Source organism: Wyeomyia smithii, chromosome 1 (genome assembly GCF_029784165.1).
Source record: "Wyeomyia smithii strain HCP4-BCI-WySm-NY-G18 chromosome 1, ASM2978416v1, whole genome shotgun sequence".
Taxonomy (NCBI): domain Eukaryota; kingdom Metazoa; phylum Arthropoda; class Insecta; order Diptera; family Culicidae; genus Wyeomyia; species Wyeomyia smithii.
In genome coordinates, this window is record NC_073694.1 from 33,185,519 (window position 1) to 33,213,002 (window position 27,484).

At 38.2% G+C, this 27,484-nt stretch overlaps 1 protein-coding gene across 4 annotated transcripts in view; it reads left to right on the forward strand.

The window, feature by feature from the left end:
* The window catches only part of LOC129731922 (transcription factor mef2A), a 137,327-nt gene that overhangs the window by 39,505 nt on the left and 70,338 nt on the right, over window positions 1–27,484 (forward strand). For all 4 annotated transcript variants that reach the window (XM_055692336.1, XM_055692311.1, XM_055692320.1 and 1 more), the window contains exon 3: window positions 18,807–19,310. In XM_055692336.1, the coding sequence (XP_055548311.1) occupies window positions 18,807–19,310 (504 nt within the window). The remainder of the gene's footprint in view (window positions 1–18,806; window positions 19,311–27,484) is intronic.

Sequence of the window (27,484 nt, forward strand, 5' to 3'; positions counted from 1 at the left end):
CGCTTCCATTCATTCACACACGATGGGGACGCATGGTTGTCTGTCTGATTCGATTCGGAAATCATTCACAGCAAATTATCAAATACCAATAGTAAAATAACTGGTGCAAAAGAGACTGGGAAAGGCTGGTAAATCTGTTATACTTGTGAAGAAAAAAAAAAGTGAAGAGCTTCTTGGTATCCCCTCAACATTTCCTACTGGAGTGTTTCTGTTTTACCCGCCGGAGCACGAACAACCGAGTTTAAGGGATATTCAACGAATGTAGAGTGGGCTTTGTTTGGAAAAGGTGGCTTCAATCGTGATCGTTATCGGTGAGGATGTACGATACGATGGCAACTGCTGCTGCCGTTTGGCTTGGAATGCTCACGTAGCTGTTCAAGATGAACGAAATCCGACCGTCTGTTGATTGAATGGATGCTCTAGGGATCAACAATGTTCTGTACACATACAAATGTATCCAGTGGGCGGCTGAATATGCTTTCCAAAGGACATCAACAGTTAATTAGTTTCGATGCTAAGCTCTCTAGATTATTCCATTCATTATCAGGGTAATATTAGATTGCAAATACCTTTATTACAGGAATTGATTTAAATTGGCTCATGTTACCTCTACTAATGTATGGTACAAATACAAATCCAACCTTCCGACGGTGATGTTGCTGGGTAACGTTATAAGGTGGCACCGTAAAGATACCGCTCAGAAGACAGATCGTTAGAGTAGAAGCTAAATTAATTATTCAAGGGAGCGACCATTTTAATCACAGTTCAACGAGGAAGTAGTAAATGACATATTCAAACAAATCTAACACTTAGTGTAACTAAAACTTTAGCAGGGCCACATTTGCGTAAAATTTAAGGAAAATTCAAATTTAAGGGACAAATCATTTCATATACAAAAAATGTTTTGTACTATAAGAAGTATATTCCATCATCACCGCCTGAAACGCTCCGCCTAAAGCGCTCCGGCATCCCACTGTCAACTTGTCCCTATATAAATCCCGTAAGCTATCCGCACTTAGCTGTTCGCTTTTTTGATGCCCTCTTATGTACACCCTCCCGCCTGAAACCGTCTGTTTGCAATGCTTTTGGGAACCTTTTGCTGACCGGATAAAGGCGACAAAGAGTGATAATGCGACCGCCAGTGGAATTTAATTATTTCATCCCATCCCCAGCACGGGCACTACGTTATGGCCGGAAATTATTAATTATCCCCAAACTTGAGTCGGCAGAAAGGGGTCTTTGAAGCATCGCCATTGCGATTGCGAAACAAAAGGAGAGCCCAAACACGTGCAACTGTGATGTGATTTTGTTTGGGATCAAGAAACGATGAGTTATTTCTGTGTTGAAATGAATAGATTTCTTCGGGTTGGTTTGCTTTGGCTGGTTTATATGTGACAGTAATAATCGCAAGATTATTATTGCTGGAGATTAAATTCTATTCTTAAGATTATCAAAGTTCAGATGATTTACATGGAAAACACGTAGAAAATTTACTAAGTTTATTAAAAGTGACTTGAATATGGATTCTGGAAAAGTCATGCATCTAATGAAACAAATAACCTGTCGTCTCCATCACACGTGAAACAATGGAGGCGCATGGTACTATTCATAGTAAAAAGTTTTCAACTAAATGGAATTTCGTTTACCAACACCAGTCGATGCGCCGTTCGTTGTGTGAACTTAGCCAAGAAAAAAAAAACAAATAAAATAACTTGCTGCTAACCTCAACTAGAAGCAAAACGGCACAGAGAAGTCACGAACAAAACTTATTTCCAAGCAACAAAACAACCTTCACGCGGTGGTGATCCTGAATAATTTGTTGGAGTTTCAACGTCTGACTAGGCGAGATATGGGAAACTCGGTACTAACAGCCACGGTACACAGCCATCGGAAGTTAGTTATATAAAAATCTCAATTAAAAACGAGTTCCAACCAACCAGCGCGGACGATTGTTTTGTGAGTGTGTACGACGTACAAAGCATGTGTGGGTAGAAGATTGTTTGCAGTTGAAGCTTACAATTATTCCATAGCACAACGGCTTCCAGCAGGGCAGACAGAAAATTGAGATGCCAGACGGACTGTGTATAGCAGAACCGGCGAAGCGCACTGATAGGATTGGGATAAAGGTTATTGATTGACATGACAATGGAGCTTGTCTAGAAGAACAGTTTGCTGAAGACTTCACCCAGTAGCAGTAGACTTTCTATCGAGACGTTTGATGGACAATGGTTATTTGATGATAGGGAGACGGTCTGTACGCAGTCGAAAAACTCGCCGAAAAGAGCCAGTCTAGGATTGCGAAGATTGGCAGCAATTGGCTGCATACGGCCGTTTAGTACGTGCTGGGAATGAAGAAAATAATGAAAGATTCACACGACACCAAATCGGGGGCAATCTGATTTTCTCTTCTCGTAACTAGCAATCTAAAGCTCATCCCGATTTCGCTTATTAGATATTCTATGCTGCACAATCAAGTTCAACACGCCGCACCGTCCGAGGCTGAACAAGAGTGATAATGTTGGCACCTGAGCGGATCAGGTCAATACATTATTTAGATATATAATAGAACAATTTTGGGTGGTTATTCAACGGAAACCAAATTGGCGTAAATCAAGTTTCCTTACCGCTTGAACACTCTCGTTGACGATCACTGCAAATGCTAATATCTGAGAAGTAAGTGCTGAATCGATTTTTTTTTATAAACACCTGACAACTTTACAACTAGACAATTACTTGTTACTTGTTATTAGACTTTGATTAAGGAGGGACCCTACTCTAGAAGGTCGAAAAATCATGGATTTTCATATTTTTTTTGGCTGTCTAGAGTAAAGTGGAGTGTTTGGCTATTGTTTAAGGTATATTTGAAGAATTATTTTCCATGTCGTGAATGTAAATATAGTGAGTATTACACTGTCGGCAGCTGGGAACGTGGATGCTCTCTCTAAATCAGTACCTAACTGGTGGTAAGTTTTTCTCAGCTTCTAGTAGACCGATCGGGCTGGAATTTATTTTCAGTATATGGAAACATATTATCTATCTTGTTACGTAGCCGTTTTTTTTTTTTTTTTTTCCTCACATAACATTTATTTGACACGGCACAAATACAATTTAGTGTTTAACGGCGCCAATTATATCTGATGACTTAAAAACTAAAGCAAATTTTTTATCCTCGCTGCCGACTACGAGCTGAAATTAAGTCTAACTTAAAACTAGCATGGGATTTCCAATCAGTGTTTTGTTGTTCAATGGTCGTCTGATAATCGTCGAATGGCATGTATGGATTCGTTCTGCTGAGCCACGATGTCGTGAGTTGGGACAGAGGCTCGTAGTCCTTGGGTCCTGGTTCTGTTGTGCGGGGTCTGGTTGCTGGTTTTGTGCTTAAGGTTCAAACGTGTTCTTGTCGTTTTGTTGGGTGTAGACGGAGGGGAACGGGACTAGACTGGGGCGTGGATGGATTTCAGGAAAACGTATATAAGGGACATGTAGGATAGGTCACGGCTCGCCAAGACATCACGAACAGGAACAGCCGGCTGTCTACCCTCGGCCTGCAGGGAAGCTATTAATTTAGACCTGGCGTCACGGTGTACAGGGCATGACCAAACCACATGCTCTATGTCGTGATAACCTTCACCACAGGCACAGATACCACTTTCCCCGAGCCCAACACGACGGAGGAGCGCGTCAAATCTATAGTGATTGGACATAAGCCGGGACATCACGCAAATGAAATCCCGACCTACATCCAACCCCTTGAACCACGGGTTCGTCGATACTTTGGGGATTATGGAATGTAACCACCTTCCCAATTCCCCTCTGGTCCAAGCATTTTGCCAACTGATGATCGTATTCTGACGTACAAGTGCGAAAAATTCATTAAAGGCAATTGGTCTTTCATAAATATCACCGTTTGTTGCGCCCACCTTAGCCAAAGAGTCCGCTTTCTCATTACCCGGTATCGAGCAGTGAGAAGGGACCCACGCTAAGGTAATCTGAGTAGATTTTTCGGATAAAGCACTCAGATGTTCCCGTATTTTCCCCAGGAAATACGGAGAGTGCTTAACATCTTTCATCGATCGGAGAGCCTCAATGGAACTGAGACTGTCCGTAAAGATGAAATAATGGTCCGTGGGCATTTTTTCGATAATCCCTAGGGTGTACTGAATTGCAGCTAATTCTGCGACGTAAACAGAAGCAGGATTATCGAGCTTATGGGAGACGGTTAAATTGTTATTGAAGATACCGAAGCCAGTGGACCCATCAAGAAGTGATCCGTCAGTGTAGTACATATTGTCGCAGTTGATGTTTCGATATTTATTGGAAAAAATTTTAGGGATCTGCTGCACGCGTAAATGATCCGGGATTCCACGAGTTTCTTCTATCATGGATGTATCGAAAAACACAGTAGAATCAGAAGTATTTGATAAGTCGACACGATTTGGAATATTCGAAGAAGGGTTAATATTTTGGGACATGTGATTGAAATACAATGTCATAAAACGGGTTTGAGAATTAAGTTCGATTAACCTTTCAAAATTTTCAATCACGGGACGGTTCAAGACCTCACATTTGATTAGAATACGAGAAGACAGGCTCCAGAAGCGGTTTTTCAATGGTAGTACTCCAGCTAAAACCTCCAAACTCATCGTATGGGTCGACTGCATGCAACCTAAGGCGATACGCAAACAACGATATTGTATTCGCTCCAGTTTGATCAAATGTGTGTTTGCTGCGGAGCGGAAGCAGAAACACCCGTATTCAATAACAGACAATATCGTTGTTTGGTAAAGCCTTATAAGGTCTCCTGGATGGGCTCCCCACCATTGTCCGGTTATTGTACGAAGAAAATTCACTCTTTGTTGACATTTTTTCATCAGATACCTCACGTGACAACCCCAGGTGCCTTTAGAGTCGAACCAGACACCAAGATATTTGTGTACCAAAACCTGAGAAATCGTTTTACCCATTAATTGTGTTTGAAGCTGAGCAGGTTCATGCTTCCTAGAAAAAACTACTATCTCAGTCTTCTCCGGAGAGAATTCGATACCTAGCTGTAAAGCCCAAGCAGACAAATTGTCCAAGGTATCTTGCAATGGTCCTTGCAAATCGGCAGCTTTGGCTCCTGTAACAGAGATTACACTGTCGTCTGCAAGTTGTCTTATCGTGCATGAATTTGCCAGACATTCGTCGATGTCATTTACATAAAAGTTGTAAAGAAGCGGGCTTAAACATGAGCCCTGGGGAAGACCCATGTAGCTAATGCGAAAAGTTGCCAAATCGCCATGCGTAAAATGCATGTGCTTTTCGGACAACAAGTTGTGCAAAAAATTGTTCAAAATTGGAGAAAATCCTTGTCGGTGAAGTTTACCCGAAAGAATGTCAATAGAAACGGAATCAAAAGCCCCCTTAATGTCCAAGAACGCAGACGCCATTTGTTCTTTACGAGCATACGCCAGCTGAATATCTGTTGAAAGCAACGCAAGACAATCATTCGTCCCTTTGGCACGGCGGAAGCCAAATTGAGTTTCTGATAGTAGACCATTTGATTCGACCCAGTGGTCTAAACGACGGAGTATCATTTTTTCCATCAATTTCCGGATACAGGATAGCATTGCAATCGGCCTATAAGAGTTGTGATTAGAAGCTGGTTTCCCTGGTTTTTGGATGGCGATCACCTTCACTTGCCTCCAATCCTGCGGTACAATGTTTTGCTCCAGGAACTTATTGAACAAGTTCAACAAGCGCCTCTTGGCATTGCCGGGTAGATTCTTCAACAAGTTGAATTTGATTCTATCTAATCCAGGCGCGTTATTGTTACAGGACAGGAGGGCAACTGAAAGTTCTGCCATCGTAAAAGGTGATTCTATCGCGTCGTGGCCCGGAGACGCATCGCGAACAATATTTTGCTCAGGAACAGAGTCCGGACATACTTTCCTGGCAAAATCAAATATCCACCTACTTGAAGACTCCTCGCTTTCGTTGACCGTTACGCGATTCCGCATTCTTCGGGCTGTGTTCCAAAGAGTGCTCATCGATGTCTCCCTCGACGTCTCGTTCACGAACCGACGCCAATATCCACGTTTCTTTGCTTTAGCCAAGCTTTTAAGCTTGGTATCAAGCTCCGAATACCGTAAATAGTCGCCAGGTATACCTCCCGTCTGGTAGGCCTTAAACGCGTCGGATCTTTGCGTGTAGACATCGGAGCACTCTTGGTCCCACCACGGAGTGGGAGGCCGTTCTTTGATCGTTACGCCGGGATATTTCTTCGTTTGGGCTTGCAACGCGGCGTCGAGAATCAAGCCCGCGAGGAGGTTGTATTCTTCAAGTGGTGAATGATGTTGAATCGACTCGACCGCTTTTGAAATCATTTCCTCGTATAACTTCCAATCGACATTTCGTGTGAGGTCATACGGAATGTCAATTGGTCGCATGCGAGTTGACCCGTTAGTAATTGAAATAAGAATAGGCAGATGGTCGCTACCGTGAGGATCGAGGATTACCTTCCATGTGCAATCCAACCGTAGCGACGTCAAACATAAGGATAGATCCAAAGCGCTTGGGCGCGCTGGAGGTTTCGGGATACGTGTCATTTCACCGTTGTTTAAAATAGTCATGTCGAAGTCATCGCAAAGGTTATAGATTAAAGAGGAGCGGTTATCATTGTATGGGGAACCCCAAGCCACGCCATGAGAGTTGAAGTCTCCCAAAATCAAACGTGGCGAGGGAAGAAGTTCTATTAAATCAAAGAGCAGCCGTTGCCCAACCTGTGCTCTGGGGGGAATATATATTGAGGCAATACAAAGCTCTTTACCTTGTATTGTCATTTGACATGCGACAACTTCGATGCCTGGAATCGAGGGGAGGTTAATACGATAGAAAGAATAGCACTTTTTAATCCCTAAAAGTACTCCTCCATATGGGGTGTCTCGATCAAGGCGAATAATATTAAAATCATGGAAGTTGAGATCAATATTTGAAGTAAGCCAAGTTTCACAAAGGGAAAATGCATCGCATTTGTTTTTATTTATCAAAACTTTAAACGAATCAATTTTTGGTAAAATACTTCTACAATTCCACTGTAAGACAGAGATAGAATCCTTCATATACGCAGTTGAATTAGGCATCGAAGGATACAATCGCTGCAAGGAGAGGCCATTGGGCAGTCAACTGCTTCAAAAATGATCTTACTGTTGGGAGGAATGCTGTAAGAAAAATTTTAATTGGATCGGGTACATTGAAAGTTTCAAAAATCCAGTCCACAATGTCAGAAAATTTCACTAATCCAGAGTTTGTTTCATCAACTGGGAGTGTAAAAGGAGCAACTGGGGTTTTAGATGTTCCTGGCAGTGCTGGGAACTCCTTCTGGGACTTTAAATTTGCCAGCCCAGGAGGAGTTTGCTTCGGTTTTTCCGCAGCACTGTTTGGTTTGTTTGTAACCTTCATTTCACTTTGAGAAATCTTAGGACCTTTTCTGGGAAGTTTAGGAGAGGAAACACTTTTCCTCTTTCTAGACTCCCCAGGATTGGCGTAAGATGCTCCCGCTGGTGAATCGTCAGAATCGGTTTCCTCAGAGGGCAACAGATCGAAGGGGTTCGAAGTAACGGGAGAAGTGGTAACGGTCTTCTTCAGCATGTCAGCGTAGGAACGCTTTGAACGCTCTTTGAGAGACCGTTTTATTTTATCCCTGCGCTGCATGTACACCGCACATGTCGAGAGCTCATGCAGATTTTCTCCGCAGTGAATACACTTTTCAGCGTTAACACTGCAAGAATCTTCCGCATGAGACTCCCCACACTTGCCACAACGTGCCTTATTGCAGCAGTAGGCGGCTGTATGGCCTAACTGCTTGCAATTCAGGCAGTTCATGACGCGGGGCACGTAGAGCCTCACAGGGAGACGAACCCGGTGGATCGAGACGTGGCTTGGTAGTGCAGACCCGGCGAACGTAACTCGAAACGAGTCTGACGGAGTGTATACTGTTTTGCCACCGATGATCGATGCTGACCGCAATTGCTTGCAGTCGAGCACCTTTACTTCGGGACACGTTTTGTTCTTAAAGCACCCTTTGGCACTTTGTAGTATACACTCGACGGACAGACTCGAATCGGTTATGACACCGTCGATCTCCACGTCTCGTGCGGGTATGTAAACGCGATACTCGCGTGTGAAGAGCTCAGAGCAAGCTATATCGTTGGCCTCTTTCAGGTTACCGACCACGACACGGAGCTTGTTAGGCCGGACCTTGGAAATTTCGGTCACGCCCTTGTACTCCTTCGTCAGGTCTTTAGAAATCTGCAAGAGGTTCAACTTTTTCGATTTCGGTCCTGCCTTTGGCCGAAAATAAACAGTATAGCTGCCCTGGGCTCCGTCTGGGTAAAGCCTGGGGCGAGGGGGGACTGAAGAATGAACAGGGGAGGGGGTAACAGAAGGGTCAGGGTCAGAGGGGTTCGGGGATGGTGGCGCGGGAGGCGAGGGATCTACATCCATCTTAAGTCTAGCGCACTAGCGCTGACAAGAACACGTACCTTTTTATTTCTCCCTTCCAGTAAGGTTGGTTGTCCGATCGTTCGAAGTAGCAGCCGTTACAGCCAGCAGCACCAATACAGCAGCACTAAACAGCCACCAGCAGCGAGCCAGGTGTGAGATCACTCCACACAGCGATACGACTCGCTGACACTGATGGCTTCTTCTTTTTCCTCGTTTGTGTCTCGTCCACTGCTGTAGCACAATCCAGCCAGCAGCCAAATCGGCTTACGCACCAGCTGGCAGTCACGATGCGAAACAGTTGCACAAAGGAACGACCTTGAACCCGGATTTATTTCACTCGACCAGGCAAACAATGCCAACACTTGTTCACACGTCTTTTGTTTTATACTCTATCGGACCGATCACCAAACACGTCCAGTACTGATGCGTGTTCGGCACAGAATGACGTAGCCGTTTTTGAAAATTCCAAAAATTGCCAAAATGGTGGCCATTTTGGTAAAAAAATTGTTTTTTTTTCATGAAAAATGACTATTTAAAAAATCATAAAACATTGAAAAACTCAGATATCAAAAAACGGCTACGTAACAAGTTAGATAATCCATTTTTACATGTTAAAAAAAAATTCAGCAAAATCGGTTCGGTAGATGCTGAGAAAAATTTACCACCAGTTGAAAAAACATGGTTTCGAGAAAAACACTGCCAATAGCGTAATACTCACTATATTTGCACCCACGGTACACAAAATACATCTTCAAATATACCTTAATCCATAGCCGAAATGCCCGAACACCTCACCTTTCTCTAAACATCCAAAAAAAATATCACGAAAATTCATTATTTTTCAACTTTCCAGAGTAGGGTCCCCCCTTAATTGTTTTTTCACGAATTAGTCAATTTTTAAGCAATGCTTTGATCCCAAACAGTTATTTAGGAATTTTTTGTAACACAGTTTTCATAAGTTTAATGGCCGCTCGATTGGGAAGTATGGTATTGTATAGTATAGTATATTTTTTCCTCGAACTGACTCAATTGAACTTTCATGATTTGAAATTATGGAGCGTATCAATATTTTAACACTTTTGAGAGTCGCAGTACTAGAATTCCTTCGGAAGTCAACAATCAAATCAATTGAGTTTATCAAAAAAATTGATTATTAAATTATGTCTGACGATTTTACTCCAATGAATTCTGAATTCTCAGTGGAATACGCTTATTTCGATTTAAGCTGTATTAAAATTTAGTATTTCATATGTGTCTTTTTATGCACAGTATTAAATTCTAATAAATATCATCCTTAATCCAACGTAAAAAATGTGATTATGTCAGACCCTCTTCTTTTTGTCCCCCTCTTCATCTGAAACGAGCTAAGCATTGGATTTAACTCGCTTCATTTACATATTTTGTTTGTTTATTTATATGAAGAAGCTTCGCATTATTTGAGAGATTACAGGTTCATGGCATGTCACGGTCGCCAATCAATAACTTTGGATTCATCGTCATTATCATTACTTACACAAACTTTCACTTTGTTTCAATTGTTTGTAAAGGCTATTTGTAATGGCTTCATGGATAAATATGTCTTTTTGTGATATTAGTGTATTATTTTCTGTATAAGTGGTAGGGGATTTGTTCCATTATTCAACTCATCAAGCCAATATCCACGAATGTACGGATTAAACATCGAATTTTCACGAAATCATTGAACAAACAAACAAATTCGCTTACGTGCTCTTATGGAATTCCCCAGAATTGGAAATTCAGTAAACTTGGCTAGATTTATCCTGAATTTTGTAAAACATACCTTTTTCACAACGTTTCCATTATCATCTCAAAACTTAAATCATTGCTCAACTCATGTCGCCCCCATATTCATCACACTGTAAATCATGAGTAAATCACGTTATCATGAATGAACGTAGCTGCAATCCGTCGTAGTAGGTTACCTAGGTATTCGCTGTAGTTGTTTACGTGCAAAAATGGTAACCTAGGTAACCACTGCAGTGCTGTCGATTTATGTTATTTATGTCGGAATATTTTTTCGAGCTAATTTCTATTTTTAACAACGGCTTTTACCCATCAACATAATACCAATCGATAGATTTGCTAAGAAGAATCTGTTACATTTGTTTTTCGCATGGTTTCGCGGGCATGTCAATACAGTTAATACAGCAATACAGTCTGCATGAAATGTACCCCTCATTTGGCCCTAAACCTTTACGGTCAGCATCTAAATACAGTTTTTTCCTATCAAATATGTTAGGCTTGAATTGTATTGTATTGAGACTAATTTTGGGCTGGATTTGAGTTGAATGCGGATTGGATTTTGATTATATTGTGATAAGATCTGAATTGAATTTGGATTTATTCTGGATGAGATTGAATTGGATTAGAAATTAGGTTGAATTCGGATTGAGTTTGGAATAAAGTTGGATTATATTTGGGTAAAAAATAAATTGGAGAAGAATTGGATTGGATTTGTATTAATTTGTATTGGATTTGAATGAGCAAAATTTGGATTAAATTTGGTCCGAATTTAAAATTAAAACTTATTTGATTTGGATTTGATTTGATCTTAATATATTTTAATTTTGATTGATGATTTAATCCAATCAAAAACAATTATTAAATCTGGACCTGGGATTAAGTTTAAATGCAATCTGGTATCATTCCAACACAAAGCCAAATATAATTCTATAATAAAACTGAGTCCAATGCTTTTAAAATCCAATTACGTTTAAATCTAATCGAAAGCTCAGTTTAAATCCAATTTTAACCAAATTTAAATTGAAGCCATCAAATCTCAATTTAAATTACATCTAAATAAATACTGATTCTAGTCAAATTTTATTCAATTTCGAGTCGTATCTAGTCCGAACTAAATCTGAAATAAATTTTAAACTACTTTGAACTCAATACAATCCAAAATCCAACCAATTTAATCTGAATCAAAGCCAATGTAAATCTTAATTCAAATCAAACTTAATTCAAATCGAAAATTAAAATATAAACTCAATCCAAACCCAGTCGAAACTAAAACTCAATCTATATTCAACCTACATTTCATATACTTTCTCCAAATCGAATCGAAATGCAATTTAAATTCGATCCAACTTCTCAACCCCACCTTATAATCAATCTAAATCCAATAATAAATCCAATTTCAATTCATCCAAATTTAAACTCAATCCAGATCCATTCCAATACAAATCCTATTCCAAACATATAGAAATTTATTTCTAAATAATTCAATTTTAATTTTATTCCAATTTTTTTATTCAAATTGGTTTTGAACTTCTAGTAGATTTGTATAACGATTAAATTTAGAGTGCGTATTAATTTGGTTAAACTTGGAGTGGATTTATGCTGGATTTAAATTGAATTCGTATATTATTTTTATTATCTAAATCTAACCAATTTAATCTGAATGTAATTAAAATCCAATCCAAATCTACTTTTAATTTAATCGAAATCCAAGTTTAATCCAATTACAACCAAAATTCAATCAAAATTCAGCACACGTTTCATGAGAATTTTACTTAAATCCACTCTAAATTCGAACCAACTCAAATCCAATCTGAACCTTTCTCAAATCTAATCCAAATTCCACTTGATTTTTTCTAAACCCAACTTAAATTCGATTCAAATGGAACTTAAATCTTACCAAAATCCTGTCTAACTTTGGTTTAAATCGAATCCTATCCAATCAAAATCCAGCCAAACTATTGTCAAACTCAATCTAAATCCATCCAAGTACAAGTATAGTACAATAATAAAGAAATCCAGTTCAAATTCAACTCTGATAGCTTATGTTATGAATAGATCGAGTGTGCATTTGAATTTGATTAGATATAGATTGAATTTATACAGGATTCAAATTGAATTTGTTGATCTGGATTGGTTTTGAAATTTGGTTCTAGGTCAGAATAGGATTTAAATATAGATTAGATATACATAATTTTTTCCTCCAGCTTTGACACCCCTTTGACATTCAAGACATCATAACCAAGTAATTAGGGAAATTTCGAAATTGTGCAAGCGTGTGCTATTGTTGTTTCGATTTTTTCGATTCGCGAAACTTTTTTCTGCAGAGTTGTTACATATGATGAAGAGCAATAAGATCGCATTTTACGCTGTTTTTTACGCGGATTCTGGAATTTACGCGGTTTTTTACGAGGGTCCCGGAATTTGAGCGGTTTCTTATAGTCATGTTACCAAAAATAAGGGTCACCAAAATTTTCGATGAAATCAGAAGTCTAACTTTTTTCATCTGAGTAGATGAAGGAAACCCCGTTAATTTTAAGTATTTCTGTTGAAAAAAGTTTTTGTCTATCTTTGAAAATATTATAAAATATCATTATTATAATCAGTTTTACTATCCGGACAAGTTTAGCAATGCTGTGCAGTCCGGCGGTGGGTTCGCCTGATGTGGAACGCTACTATCGAATGAGTCACCTGCTCAGCTAAAAGCAGCTGCCGCTCTGCCGGCTGAGGGTCGAGCCAGCTGCCGTCCTCTCGATGGAGTTATACAATGAAGACTGAATTTCTGTTAGACTATTTTTTCCATGATTGAATAACTAGATTTCTAAATTCAGGTGCCTAACTTTCAGATGGACTTTGTTCCCTCGCAGGAGACTAACCACTACGACCGTCGTTTGATCAACTTAGCCCCGGATAGAGTTTAGTCCAACGATAATAGCTATTTTCTAGAACAATGTTATTCAAATCCGATCTAGATCCGAATTTCCCCTTACAATCGGTTTCTGGAGCATTGTGCAGTGTTATAGGCAACTTGTTTTCCATAACATGCATTTATTTGACAAATTTATCGAAATACGCTGAGTATTGGAAGTTACCATTAGTGCAAAATCACGCGAAATGACCTATGGACGAGTATTGATCATTTTTGATTTGAATGAAATTTTGCACACGTAATTGTTTAGCAAGCTGAACATTTTTCGCAGATGGAAAGATTTTTAGATCCTTAAGTTATTTTGTAAAAGGGAGTATGCATAGGTTTAGGCATAGGTTAATACAAAGCATGGTAGTGGTGTAGAGAATTATTGCCTCATAAAAATAAAAAAAAAATATATAAAAAAAATGAAAATAAACACAGAAGTTCAGTTAAAAAAAAGGAGTTCTTTTTAATTTTTATTTTGAAGAAACTTGAAGTCATTAATTTTGAAAGATTCGGACAGCCATTTAAAATCAATAAGCTTTTAGTAGTTAAGATACTAAATGCATTGGTTTTCGTGTTATTCTGAATTTGACCTCGAAAATTTTTAAATATTCAGGAATATACAGGTTTTTCTTAATTGTCTGTGGTTCCCCAGTAAAAACCAAACTCATGGTTTTACATTGGAATTTATGATCAATATTAAACAATTCATTTTTTGACAAGACTTTTGGGCGACGGGTCTCAAGAAAAAGGTTAAAATGTTTTAAATGATATGTTCATATATTAAGTACATATTCATTTTTGGATTTTTTTTTATCTCAGGTCATATTTTTTTCATGACATGGATACTTTACATCATATTTTATATACATCACGAAAGATTGATACCTCATCATATAGAAACAGGTTCTATTTATTATATTACTAGCTGACCCGGTAAGCTTATTCCTATTCCTCGGTAAGCTTATTTCTATACTGGTATGCATTCTGTAAAATTAGAAATGATACTGGCAAATATTGCGCCAGATTTGAAACGATAATAACAGCATAACCACATGATGTATAACAATAACCAATATGTTGTTGGATAGATAAAATGTTGAACAATTTTGTAATACGCTAGTTATCATTATTTTTTCATTGCAAAGCGGTAAAAATCGGTTATAAAGGAGTCAAGGACAAATTTACGCGAACAATTAACCAATCACATGCGAGCATTCCTAGCACAGACGACATGAATAGACACCAAACATTCCCTGTGATAATTCTCTGTATTAATATCTAAAACAAAATCGACAGATTTTCCCCGTCCCGACAGGTCAATTTATATTCGCTTCCATGAACCTAGATTAATTTGATGTCTCGAAGGTGAAGGTTTTTCGGAAAGTTTGAAACAACCCCTTTCCTTGAATAATTTCTAAACCTGCTGTTAATGCGTAATAGAAACTGATGTCTTGAAAGAAAACATGCTGGTGAAATTTAATTTAATTTAATTCATTTTAATTTAATTTATTTTTTATCTTCGATATTCACTGAATAATCGTGACCAAGATATTATCGAACGAGTTAGTTCCTCAGAATGCTAACTTATAAAAGAGTAAGAACCGACGTGTGCTTGTGATTTTTTTGTTCATTTACTAAGATCTATTCAGAATTTTTTTTTTCACTTCCACCATTGTTAGATATTTTTTATTTTTTACTTTATAAATAAAATAATATATCTATATAAGCTGTCTCCGTAATACAGTAAATGTAATTGTTGGCAAATGAAAGAAGAACTTGTGAAGCAAAAGTGTGCATCATCCCGATCATTTAAGGCTGTTTTTCGGAAAGACTGGTTGAAACATCTGTTTAAATCGTCTGGGAGACCTCCCCACCTTCCAGAGTACGGAGAAGTGTCAAACCACCATAGAAATTTGTGTTTAATTTGTATGAGAGTCGTGATAACTCGCTGCAAATAGAATCTTCATAGGTATAACATGCTGCCTACAAACAAAAACATCATATCAAGAAGACTGGGAACTCTGCCTGAAATTGAGCGACAATTTTGGCAGTGCAGTCTGTTGAGTAGAAGTGGAACTGACGTATGCTAGATTGTGTGCTAGCGATGCGAGCGCAAGCCTAACGCACAGACTAGACCACCACATACGCACACTCTGTCTTCGCAACGATATAATTACCAGCACTTTCATAGCTGTCGAAAATTTTTCTTGCTCCCAAAACTTTAACATGCCAAATTTGGTTGTATTTGCTTGATTAGTTCTCGAATTAAAGCAGTCTTGTGAAGTGACAGTTCTATTCCGCAACTGTTTCGTGGATGAACGAGTGACAATAAATTATCAGAGTACCTACTAATTCTTTACAGCTGCTTGAATAAAACAGGAAGTTTGTAGTCCCAACTAACATAAAAAGCAGAGATATCAAACATAGTATTTGTACATTTTCATACCGCAGTAAATTTACTTCGAAGCAACACATTTTGCAAATTAACTGGCCCGGTGAACAAATCATACAACATATTGAGCTTGCAGCATTTCCGAACCTCGGGGTAAACGGGGAAAAATTCGACAAAAACTCATCGCCATAATGATGTCACTTTTCCAATTAAAACATTTTATTAAAGTCCCTCCCGGAACCTGCGTTGATCGAGAGTGGTGAAGGGAGAGATCATCATTTGCATGTAGAAGGTGAGCGTATGCATGTGCACATAGTAGGCTGCCCGGGGCACAAGAGGGCTGTGTGTTAATGGAGTTTTTTTTTCTGCGTACGACCCACGTACCTTCAATCAAATAACCCCGGGTAATGGAAATGTTTCCGGCTGCACATCGTGTTTGTTTAGTGAAACCCTCTGGCGGCACAGTGCTTTCTTCTGTAGTTTCAAAATTCACAATCGGTGATAGGCCATTAAAAAAAATATATCTTCATTCGTTAGAGAACATAAAAATTATTTCAAAAAATTCAAAAGCAATTATTATCATCTTGACCAACAGTGCACTGGATTGTGGTCAGCGGAATAAATGCAGCGGCAAAACAAAAAACAAAACTTATTCAAAAGCATAATCGGTATGTGGATCACATACGAACCGGGTGGTTGCTCGATTTTTAACAACCGAAGCACCCAGCCATGGAATTCCACCGTGGATGGATGGACCGTAATTGGACCGGTACCGGTGAAGAGTTTTTTTTTTGTATTTAAACGGAATTCATCGTACGTTTCAGCAGGGGGTAGAAAATGCATCAGATACGAGCTCCAATCTGCATAAACTTTAATAGACTGTGAGAACCACACACACGCTCGGTATGCGAGTGCATAAATAGAAAAAAGCGTTCAGATAAAATTTGAATATAATAGTCTTCACTCCGTGAAAAGGGGGACTCGAAATAATTCGAAACAAACTCTTTACTAAAAGTTGTACAGGACGAACTTTTTGTTTATTATCATATGATGATATTGGTTGGTACTCACTCTCAACCAGTTCTTGTTTCAATCCTTTCGTTTCCAGTATGTGAATCTACTTTCACCTACAAGTTATAACAAAATTAAAACTTTGTCCGAAGTAAATTAGAAAACATCAATCAAAAGGAAGATTGCACGCGGTTTTCTACCGCAGTGAAACTTCTTTCAATTTACTACCACCAAATTAGTACCGAAAGTTAATTTTATCTGTTGGCAATACCTCTGAACGACAAGTTGTCAGTTCCAGTCCTTCACCAAGAGAAAACTCCATTACACGAACGACACCAACAAATCGTTGTTTGAAATAATCTTACATAGGCAAGGCACAGCACTTTTGAATCTGAACATAACGTGAAACGGCCCTGAAAGATTCAACCAGCACAGAGGGTGGAAAGTTTTGCCTCTCAATAAGACTTAAATTCTCCATTTATTGGAAGACACTGAATGAAGAAACCTTCACCATTGATGGCGCTGAGTGAACCGTTAAAGTTGAAAAGTTTAACAATAATTAGTCTCAGAAAGGTTCAATTTTTCCAAGAGTGTTGGGAGAAGTTTTTGCCTTCCCATTCAAGTTTATTACCACCAAGCGTATGTGATAGTGTGTGGGAAAGGGGGGGGGCGGGTTGCGCTTCAAACGTATTTATTCCATCTAGACCGATAATCTGTAAGTTTTCCGAGTCAGTGGAAATCATCGTTACTTTCAGCACCGGAGCAAACGTCGTATGAATAATTTTCCACAAAGTATCACGTACAATGTTACCCGCGGATCGAAGTTCGATTGACGTCTTATCCATAAACATCATGCGCTGCGGGTGTTTCCTGCGAGGACGACCGGGAAGCATTTCTCTGATGTGCAACGAACACATTTCACCTGCGTTCCACGTCGTGGTTCATCGCGTGGAAAATCTTGATATGCTATGAATCTCTACCGATTGGATCGATCGATGCGTGTGTTGGGTGCAGGACGGAATGTGTACGAGCGCGAAGCGAATTGGAAGCTTTTATCGCCTGTCAAGCGTAGAAGGTGAAACGTTCCGTTGCGCTACTTATAGCATGATATCTTTAGCGATTAAAGGTTAGTCTGCTAATCAAAACTAAACTTGCTTTGAACAAATCTTAGCCTAAAAATGACTGCGACTGGGACTTTATTTTGATTTTTGCAATGCTTACACCTTTTCACATGGCGACCGTGGTCAGAAGAAAACGAATCAAGCAATTACACAATCAAACAAGACACGACTCATTCCACCGAAACTACTGAAACTGAGAACATCAGATGGGTAATTCAATTTCATGTTCACTAACAACTATAGCTGTTAGAGCAACTTCAACATCCAGCAAACGACTTCAAAGTTTTCACGATTTTGATTGCGCTCTGGAAAGAAAACCTTCGGGGCAATTCTACCGAGTACTAATTCAATAGGGGAAATTAGCAGCAAGTTGTGCTTTACCTTTAGCCTTTCTTATTAGGTGCAATTTTCCGAGTATCCGCGCGAACTCATCGCTAAATATTATTGCTTCGTTTTTTTACTCTTTTTAGTCAGTAAAGGAAACTTTTAGTTCCGCTTTCCCCCCGGGGGCGAATCGTGAAATTTGCTTCCAATCAACAAAGCTCAACCAAGTTTTGACTTTGTATGAAACATAACCTTAGTGAGCAAAAATATGTCCGTGAGTCGTTGATAAATACCCACAAATTCTGACATCCAATTACTCTCTTGCACATTGTAAATATCCTGTTCCGTTCCGCGTTCGTCGCGTACGTAACGGTGACAGCGCGCCGTAACGACCATTTGGTGCCTACAGTTTGGGATAAGATGCCATCCGTCACGTACAACGCATGAATCTTTCAGCAGTTTTACGTACATATCCTTACAATTGATGGCAGCACTGGGATTGTGTGGCCAGGCCGCACTGTAATGAATTAGCGTTGTTTCGTGAGAAACTATGCTTACGGTTTGCAAAAGATGGCGAACGAATGAATAATGGTAGTGTTTTTGCTGTCGACATCGAAACTTGTTTTTGTAATCATCTAAATCGGCCCACGCAATGCACTAAATAGCATCCATCACTCTTCCTCAGTGCAGTCCACATCGTTGGTTACGTATTTAGGAACGTGGTGCACTCATAATTGATACAACTGCACAGGCTTCTCGTTACTCACCCCTTCTCCTTTTTTTCCATATTCCACAGACAAACATTCCTCGCGGCCACCACGACGTGCGTACGGTCGCCTGAGCGTCGAATCCGATGATACTCAATCGTTACGACGTGACACCGAGCTTAACGAAAATCTGATTAATGTGGACGGTGAGCTGAGCGTAAGCAACAGCATCAATAACAACAACAACAACAACAACAACAATGTCCTGATGAAGAATCAAAACAAAGCGACACCTGGTAGTGGCGGGGCCGGCACGGGTGACGGTGGGTCACGCTTTGTCGGTAACACTGGATCGGCTCCCGCAACGACCACGCGGACGACGACGAGCAAGATTAATGGCTGCTCTTCGCATCTGTTCTCGGTGGACGATCGCTACGGCGGTGCCCCGGGTGATGATGTAAACCGGAACCAATCCAACTGCTACGAAACCGATTCGGACCTGGAGCTGGATGCGACCATCAAGGAGCAGCGACTAGAGGAGCAGGCCATTTCGCGACTGCAGGCGATGGCACTCTCCGACGATGACGAATACGGTGAGTATCATCAACCTCTGTGTGTGTGCGTATGTGTGTCAACCTTTTGACCGACACGGTAAATCATTGAAAATTCCGTGCCACCAGCCCGGTCGGATACACAGGTACAAAGCGTACCCAGGAGAAGCCGTCGGTTGGTTAGTCGGTTGGTTATTGTCGGTGTAAGATCTGGCTTCTGGGCTTGAACAGAATTGTCACACGATGGAATAATTCATAGATTGTGAGCTTTGGATTCCCGCTAGGCACATAGCAATTAACCCTCAGCTACGCAGACGGTGAATAGTGCTTCAGTGTTGCTTCGAATGATGGCAGTGTTTTCTTTCAAACCAACCTACAAAGGAGTATTTTGTAACGTAACCCAAAACAAAGCTTTCTGTTGTCATGAAAAACTTGAGGAAAAATCACAGGAGGGTTGTGTGCAAAGCCACGACCGCAAGGTTGAAGTAGAATACTTTTACAAGAAAGATAACCCGGCTGCTTGCGTGTCAGTCATTTTGAAATCGGATTTGTTTCGCATATACCGCTTGTTAGGCACAGTATCAATAAATCGTAATAAACATCACACTGCTGTGCATTTGCAGCAGCATCAAACCTCAGTTGCAATTTTATAATAGCCATTCATTATGCTCTTCCAAAAACATTTAGTAGCCTTGAAAAAGGCGTATTGCTGCAATTGCAGTTTTCATTCAATTATTGTAAAAATGCTTCATGGTCAGTTATACCCGCTGCAACTGTCACGCTATTCGTAGCCATGCCACAGTTGTGGCCGCTATACGCTGCCATTGGTAACGCTGCCCCTGCATCAGCTGGCCCAGCTGCTTCCGATGTTGACACTCCCGCTGCAACTGCTACGCTAACCGTAGCCATGCCACAGTTGTGGCCGCTATACGCTGGCCCAGCTGCTATCGATGCTGAGATTCGCTGCAACTAGTGCGCTATCCATTGCTACGCCAAAGCTGTGGCCGCTATCCGCTATCGCTGGTATCCACTGCACTGCTACTGCTGCTGCTAAGGGATGATTGCTGTTGTCGCTGTCTAGAACTATTATGAGCGGCTTCGGCTGAAACAGGCTCTTGAAAGGGCCAAATAGCATATTTTCAATTGCAAGGTATATGATTGTGTCGACCGTGCTTGGGAAGCAATCATATAACGACCAATCAGAGGTCGAATTTTTCGTTTTGACAAGGCTCGACTATTTTCAATAGTACAATAGTTTGAATAATAAAATTACAATTATCTTCATTTGTGAATAATTTCAGAAGATTTTCCAATCTATTGCTGCAAGAACGAAGGAAATCTATCGAATACTAACCGATTTATTAGCATTTGAAATTGGACATATTTTTCACTTTTTTCGGTTTTAGATTTTCATTTCACATCCCTATGTAGCCGAACTTCCTGAGAGATGTATTCTACTTCAAAAGTCAATTGGATGAAAAGCACTTTTCTGATCAAACCCATAGAGACTCTTTGCATTATACAAGACATTTGTTTTACTGGGTGAATTGAAGTTCTACACAAATTAAGTGCTGGAATTCTGGATATGGATACATAAATATTCTTAATAAATAAATATATGGCTATAGAAATATTTCCTAATAAAATTCATATTTTATTAAACTGCCACCGAAGCCCAATGAAATCTTTTAGTTTAAAAATGGTAAAATAATTAAGTCCTAATAGTCCTTCCACAATACTCATAAAAGCATTAAATCGTTGAATCCAGTACATCTTGAATTCCCAAATCCAAAAATCTCAAGATCCCAAAATCTTAAAACCATAAGATCCTTAAATCCTATTATTCTAAAGTCCTTAGATCATAGATTTCTAAAGTCCCTAAATCATGAAAATCTACAACTTTAAAAAATACCCTAGAATCCATAAATTCTCAAATCCTGAATCCTAAAATCCCCCTCATATAAAAAAATAACATTATCTTGAAACACTGATAAATGCTGTCATATCAATTCCAAGAATCCTAAATTTCTATAATGCGAAAGCCCGAATGTATAGTCTATAATCTCAAATCCCCAAAATCCTATGTCTTAAAATATCAAGCTCCCAAAACCTAGAGAATACTTAAATCTCAAAATCTTAAAATTCCACAATACATACAAGGATCCTAGAATCCTAAATCACTCACGTCCTCATATTGTGAGATCCCGAAATCCAAAGATCCCTAGGTTATGAGTTCTTAAAATTCTAAAAACATTTTCCAAGATTCTTGAATTTTCTCTTAATGCTATTGATATTAAAAAAATATCAAAAGTCTTAAAATCCTGAAATTTTAAGATAAAAGATCTCAAAATAATAACATACTAAGATCTTAAAATTTGAAACCATGGAATCCAAGATATGAAAACTAGAACATCCTAGAGCTATTCAATTCTAAAATTTCCAAACTCAATAGTTTCTAAAACATCAATATACTAAAATCCTGGATTAAATAATTGAAAAATCCTTAAATTATAATATCGTACAATCATAGATTTTAAAACCTAGAGTCTTAAATTTTTAAAATCATGCAATTTTCAGCTTCCATAACCAGAGATCATAAGAATTATTAAGACTTCAGGTTTTTAAGTGCTCAATTATTCATAGCATAAAAATATCGTATCTTAAATGCTGAGATTACCTAATCCAATGATCTAAAAATCCTAAAATTCTGAAATATTTATTTCAAATAGGGTAAATGCTTAATTTGGGATACTGGAATTGTATGATTAACGTTATTTACGATTTTATTATCTAATGGTTTTAAGATTTTAGAACCCAAAGATTTTGGGATTAATACTTCTGGATTTCAGATATTTAACATTCGAGTGTTCTACGATTTAAAAGTCTTAAGATTATAGGAATGGAAGGGGGCATCGGCTCTATTATCGTCAGGTTGCCCTATTATCTTCAAGAGGGTAAAAAATGTCCAAGAGCGTTAATTTCATGCATGAGGGTTCTCCATATTGCAGACAACAAAAGCAAAATTTTGGTGCTACATTCCGTAACGGAACTCGACCCATATTATACACAGACTTTGCAGCCAACTGTTAAGTATACAGGACAACTGCGGGGCTAGCGCTACGGTCCTACTGACACTCACAGTCTCTCCCGAGCCGAGACTCGAAACTACGACGACTGGCTTGTTAGACCAGCATCGTACCTCGAGACCAGCTGGGAGAGTCATATTGCACTCTATCTTGCAGGAAAAGATTGGTTCTTTATAACTTTATTAACCCTCGGACGATAATTGGACAAACCTGAAGATAGTACAGCCGATACCCAATACCATTCCTAAAATCTTAAGACTTTAAAATCGTAAAAATAAGTAAGAAATACTCAATTTCTAGAATCCAGAAACCCTTAATCCCAAAATCTTAAGGTTTTAAAACCTTAAAACCAATCATAATATTCTAATTAACTTTAATCAAATAATTCCAGTATATTGAATTTTGGTAATCCCAAAATCCTTAGATCTTGAAATTTAAAAATCCTTAAACATATTGGGATCAGAATAAATCCGAAATTTTCGAATCTTAATAATAACCCTTCGTTTATCTTACAACCCTAATTTTCATAACCCTAAAACCCTGAACTCCTCATAAAACAAATATCAAAATCTGAAAATTCTGTTATCTTGAGTGCTGAAACTCTAAAATAAAGAAAAATAAAATCCGAAAATACTGAAATTCTTTAATTTAAAATTACAAAACTTATTAGTTCCTAACATTGTCAAACCCTACTATCATCGCTGGACCCATTTCACCAAATCATTTGAACAATATCTACAAAAAAATATTGAATTAAGAAATCATGAAATCCACGAACACCAACACTATGAAATCTTAAAAAATTCTCAAAATCCTAAAATAATTAAAAGGTAAAATTTTAAAATTCTAAAGATTGCAAATGTCTTTAAAACATAAAATTTTAAAATCTCTCTTTTTCAACAAACATCCTGCAAAACAAGGCTCTGTATTGTATAAACAACTAAAGAGAAAAGTCAAATAAACGCAAACTTACCATTCTGACAGCGATCTCAAAAACTGTTTTGCCTTAAAAAGAGTAAACTATTAAACTAAAGTGGAATTGAACTATAAACAACCATTGCAATAAATGACTAAAATTATGAAACTGCAGGAAATACCAAAAATGACAAGAATGACAGAAAAGTCAAGAATATTTTAACATATGCAACAACAATAATGATGTGAATAATGAAAGAGATAAAATGATAAAAAAAGTGCAAAATACAACAAAAATTACAACAAAAGTTACAAATCGAGGACTTACAAAATCTAAAAAAAACGACAAAAATTGCAAAACCGGTACAAAATTACAAAAACCCCAAAACATGACAAAAATTGCAAAAATGACATGTATCATAACATAAACGGCTCCGTTAAATATTATTTTCGAATTGTGCCGTGTCGATTAAATTCTTGGGGAACATAAAAATTACATTACTTACTTTCCTGGTGAAACATCCCTCAGGATTTCATCAGGAAAGTTAGTAAGGATTATATAAAAAATTACATAAATTAAATGAATAAAAGAAAAAACACATAAGTAACTTAAATAACATGTGTTTAAAAAATTACAAGAATTATATAAATTACATAACTTACAAAGCTGATAATAACCAAAAAAGACAAAAATGACAGAAATAAAGAAAATGACAAAACTCACAATGATTATTACAGGAATTACAAAACATTTAATAGGGCAAAAAACTAAACAGAATAAAAATAATAAAATAACAAAACTGTTAAAAAATTACAAAATCTGACAAAAAAGTCATATAAAGGGTGACTTTTTAAAAATTTGGTTTTTCTTAAAAAAAAAACGCATAAAAAATACAAAACTGTATGAAATCTTTATTTGAGCTGATAAATTGGTTCATGCCATTCAATTTTTAAAGATAATTTCATTCAAATGTTGGCCACGGCTACGTTTCAAATGGTCCATACGAAAAGTCCAATTTTGGGTCATTTTTTCGAGCATTTCGGCTTGTATCTCGCGAATAACGCGTGTAATGTTGTCTTCCAAGGCTGGAATTGTTGTTGGCTTATCCGCATAGACGAGAGACTTAACGTAGCTCCACAAAAAATAATCTAGCGGTGTTAAATCGCATGATCTAGGCGGCCAATTCACCGGTCCATTTCATGAGATGAATTGCTCACCAAACTCATTCCGCAATATGTCCATTGATTCGCGCGATGTATGGCACGTTGCTCCGTCTTGCTGAAACCACATGTCAACAAGACCCATCTCTTCCATTTCCGGAAAAAAAATCAGAAATCATCGCGCGATAGCGAGCTCCATTGACCGTAACGTTGCGATTTTGATCATCTTTGAAGAAGTACGGCCTCCAGCGTGTAAACCGCACCAAACCGTGCATTTTTCTGGGTGCATTGGCGATTCTTGTATTGTTTCTGGGTTGCTCTTCGATCAAAATGCGGCAATTTTGCTTATTAACATACCCATTTAACCAGAAATGAGCTTCGTCAATGAACACAATTTTTCGGTAAAAAAGTGAATTTTCGGCAAGTTTTTCTAAGGCCCATTCACCAAAAATTCGACGCTGCGGCAAGTCGTTCGGCTTCAATTCTTGTACGAGCTGTATTTTTTAAGACTTTACATCAAGATTCTTTCGTAAAATCTTCCATGTAGTCGAATAACACAAGCCCAATAGCTGCGAACGGCGTCGAATTGACATTTCACGGTCTTCCACTACACTGGCTGATACGGCAGCAATATATTTATCTGTACGCACTCTATGTATACGTGTTGGTGGGTTTATATCCAACAGCGTAAAACTGGTTTGAATTTCGTCACAATAGCTTGAATAGCTTGGTCAGTAGGTCGATTATGACGACCATAAAATGGTCATAATGCGCGAAAAACATTTTTCACAGAGGACGAATTTTGGAAATAAAATTCGATTATTTGTAAGCGTTGTTCAGGCGTAAGTAAAACCCTCCCAGCTGGTCTCGAGGTACGATGCTGGCCTAACAAGCCAGTTGTCGTAGGTTCGAGTCTCGGCTCGGGAGAGACTGTTAGTGTTAGTGGGATCGTGGCACTGGCCCCGCAATTGTCCTGTACACTTAACAGTTGGCTGCGAAGTCTGTATAATAAACAGAAAGTCGACTTCCGAATCGGAATGTAGCACCAAGGCTTTGCTTTGCTTTGCTTGTTCAGGCGTAAGTCTGTTCATGGTGAAATGGCAAACCAAACTGAGTACACTAGACTTTGCAGCTGTCAGAATTCCCGCGTGAACTGCCAAATCTGAATACACGAAAAACCAAATAGCAAAAAAACACCCTTTATTACATGAATAACAAAAAATACAAAAAGTATAACAAATAAAAATATTGCAGAAATTATAAAAATACAAGAATCGGAATATATATAGTTTGCTTGTCTTTCAGTCACGCGCACGACAAACGAAAGTTACTCAAATTGCCTTTTTCCCAAGCAAACTCTGAAGCTGAAATACACTAAAGTTTGTTATTTTTTTGTGGGTAGCAACCCAAACACTCCTGTTCTGACTACAAGTTACCTTTGCTTTTAGTCCTCCACTCACCTCCTCTCGCCTGGTATGAAGCCAGTCGTAAGGAAATCAAAGCTAACTGCGTATTTGTTAAGACGCGGCACACGTGTTAAATTAGCACATGGCTATAGGTTCTGATGCAGGTGCATCGACAAAAACCGCCAAAAACGTAATAAAGGGCGGAAGGCAATTTTAAGCTGTAAGAAAGACATAGTATCAAAGATATCAAGCATGTAAATGAAATCTAAAGTTAGCCAAACCACTGTCGGTTGATTATGAACGTTATTTCATAGTTACATGATCAATGAGTTCTGTAATTTCATGGCATTACCATCAAAATTAGGTTGTCAAGTGATGAAATAAGGCAGTACCTGTTGTAGTTCATTGAGGATAGACTATAAAAAAGTCAAGAAAATAATGGGGACTATAAACCTTTTTGCTCGAGAAAATAAGCAGTTTGGTTTTTTTAAAGTGTGTAGCAAATTTTTATATGCATTGAAATTGTAATTTTTTAATAGTACAGTTATTCGATAGCAGAAAGTTGTTTGTTTAATAAAAAATATCAATTACGACCGAAGACGTTAATAACGAACATTTATAAAAAAAAGAAGACAACCGGCAGTAACTCGCTAAAGCTAAAGCTAAATTTTATGCAAAACATCATATCGAGTTTCAAGTTTAGCTTATGGCGCGTGACAAGCCGCACTTGAAATCTATTCAACTTTTTCCCTATTACTCAAAGCTCTAACAAAATTTACAAAAATGTTCTCAAGAAGTTGTACTCAAAGATAAAGCAATATAATTTTTTTTTCGATATTTTTAAAAATAGAATAGACATTCAACCTACACAAGACATGCTGCACATATTGTATCCCAAATTAATTGTTTTGCTAATACGTGAAAATTTTAGCTGTTTCAAAAAAACTCAGAGTATCAGATAAACCCATTTCCGACGAGTGACATTCAAACTTTGATTCAAGTTCTACAATTATACTTGAAAATTTTCACGATGAAATTATTCAGTAAGGTACAGACTGATCTTTAATTTCAATACAGTTTGTGTTAATTATGTTTATAGTTGATGAGTAATAAGAGTTTGAAGTTCATTTTTTTAAGGTAAAAACTGATTTCTCTGCGCCGGGATCGGTTTAAGCTATTGGCCATTATTTTTGAACATTATGTAAAATCTGATCAACAGTTTTGATTTAAGATATTTTGATATATCGACATAAAATTTTCAAAGTTTTAAAAATTAAACATAGGTTCATCTGCTATCCTGCAAATGCGCTGCAGTAAGCCACCTTTTTTATTTTTTATCAAATAATAGATGTTTGCTTATGTAGAAGAAGACGAATACAAAGAAGTAGACAAAGGTGGCGGTGATGGGATGAGGATTGTTATGTTGTTACGCAACACTATAAAAGGTTTCTGTGATGGAACGCAGATGACAGATGTTTCATGCGCGTCATTTATCATGTGTGAAAGAATATCGGAGTATTAGAGAGGGATTTGAACTACTCATCAATGATTAAAAGAGGACAGTACTTCGTTATTCCAAGCTTGGTTATTGTTGATAACAAATTGCAGAGACAAACTTTTGCATGTGTGAATATTTTTTTGAGCAATC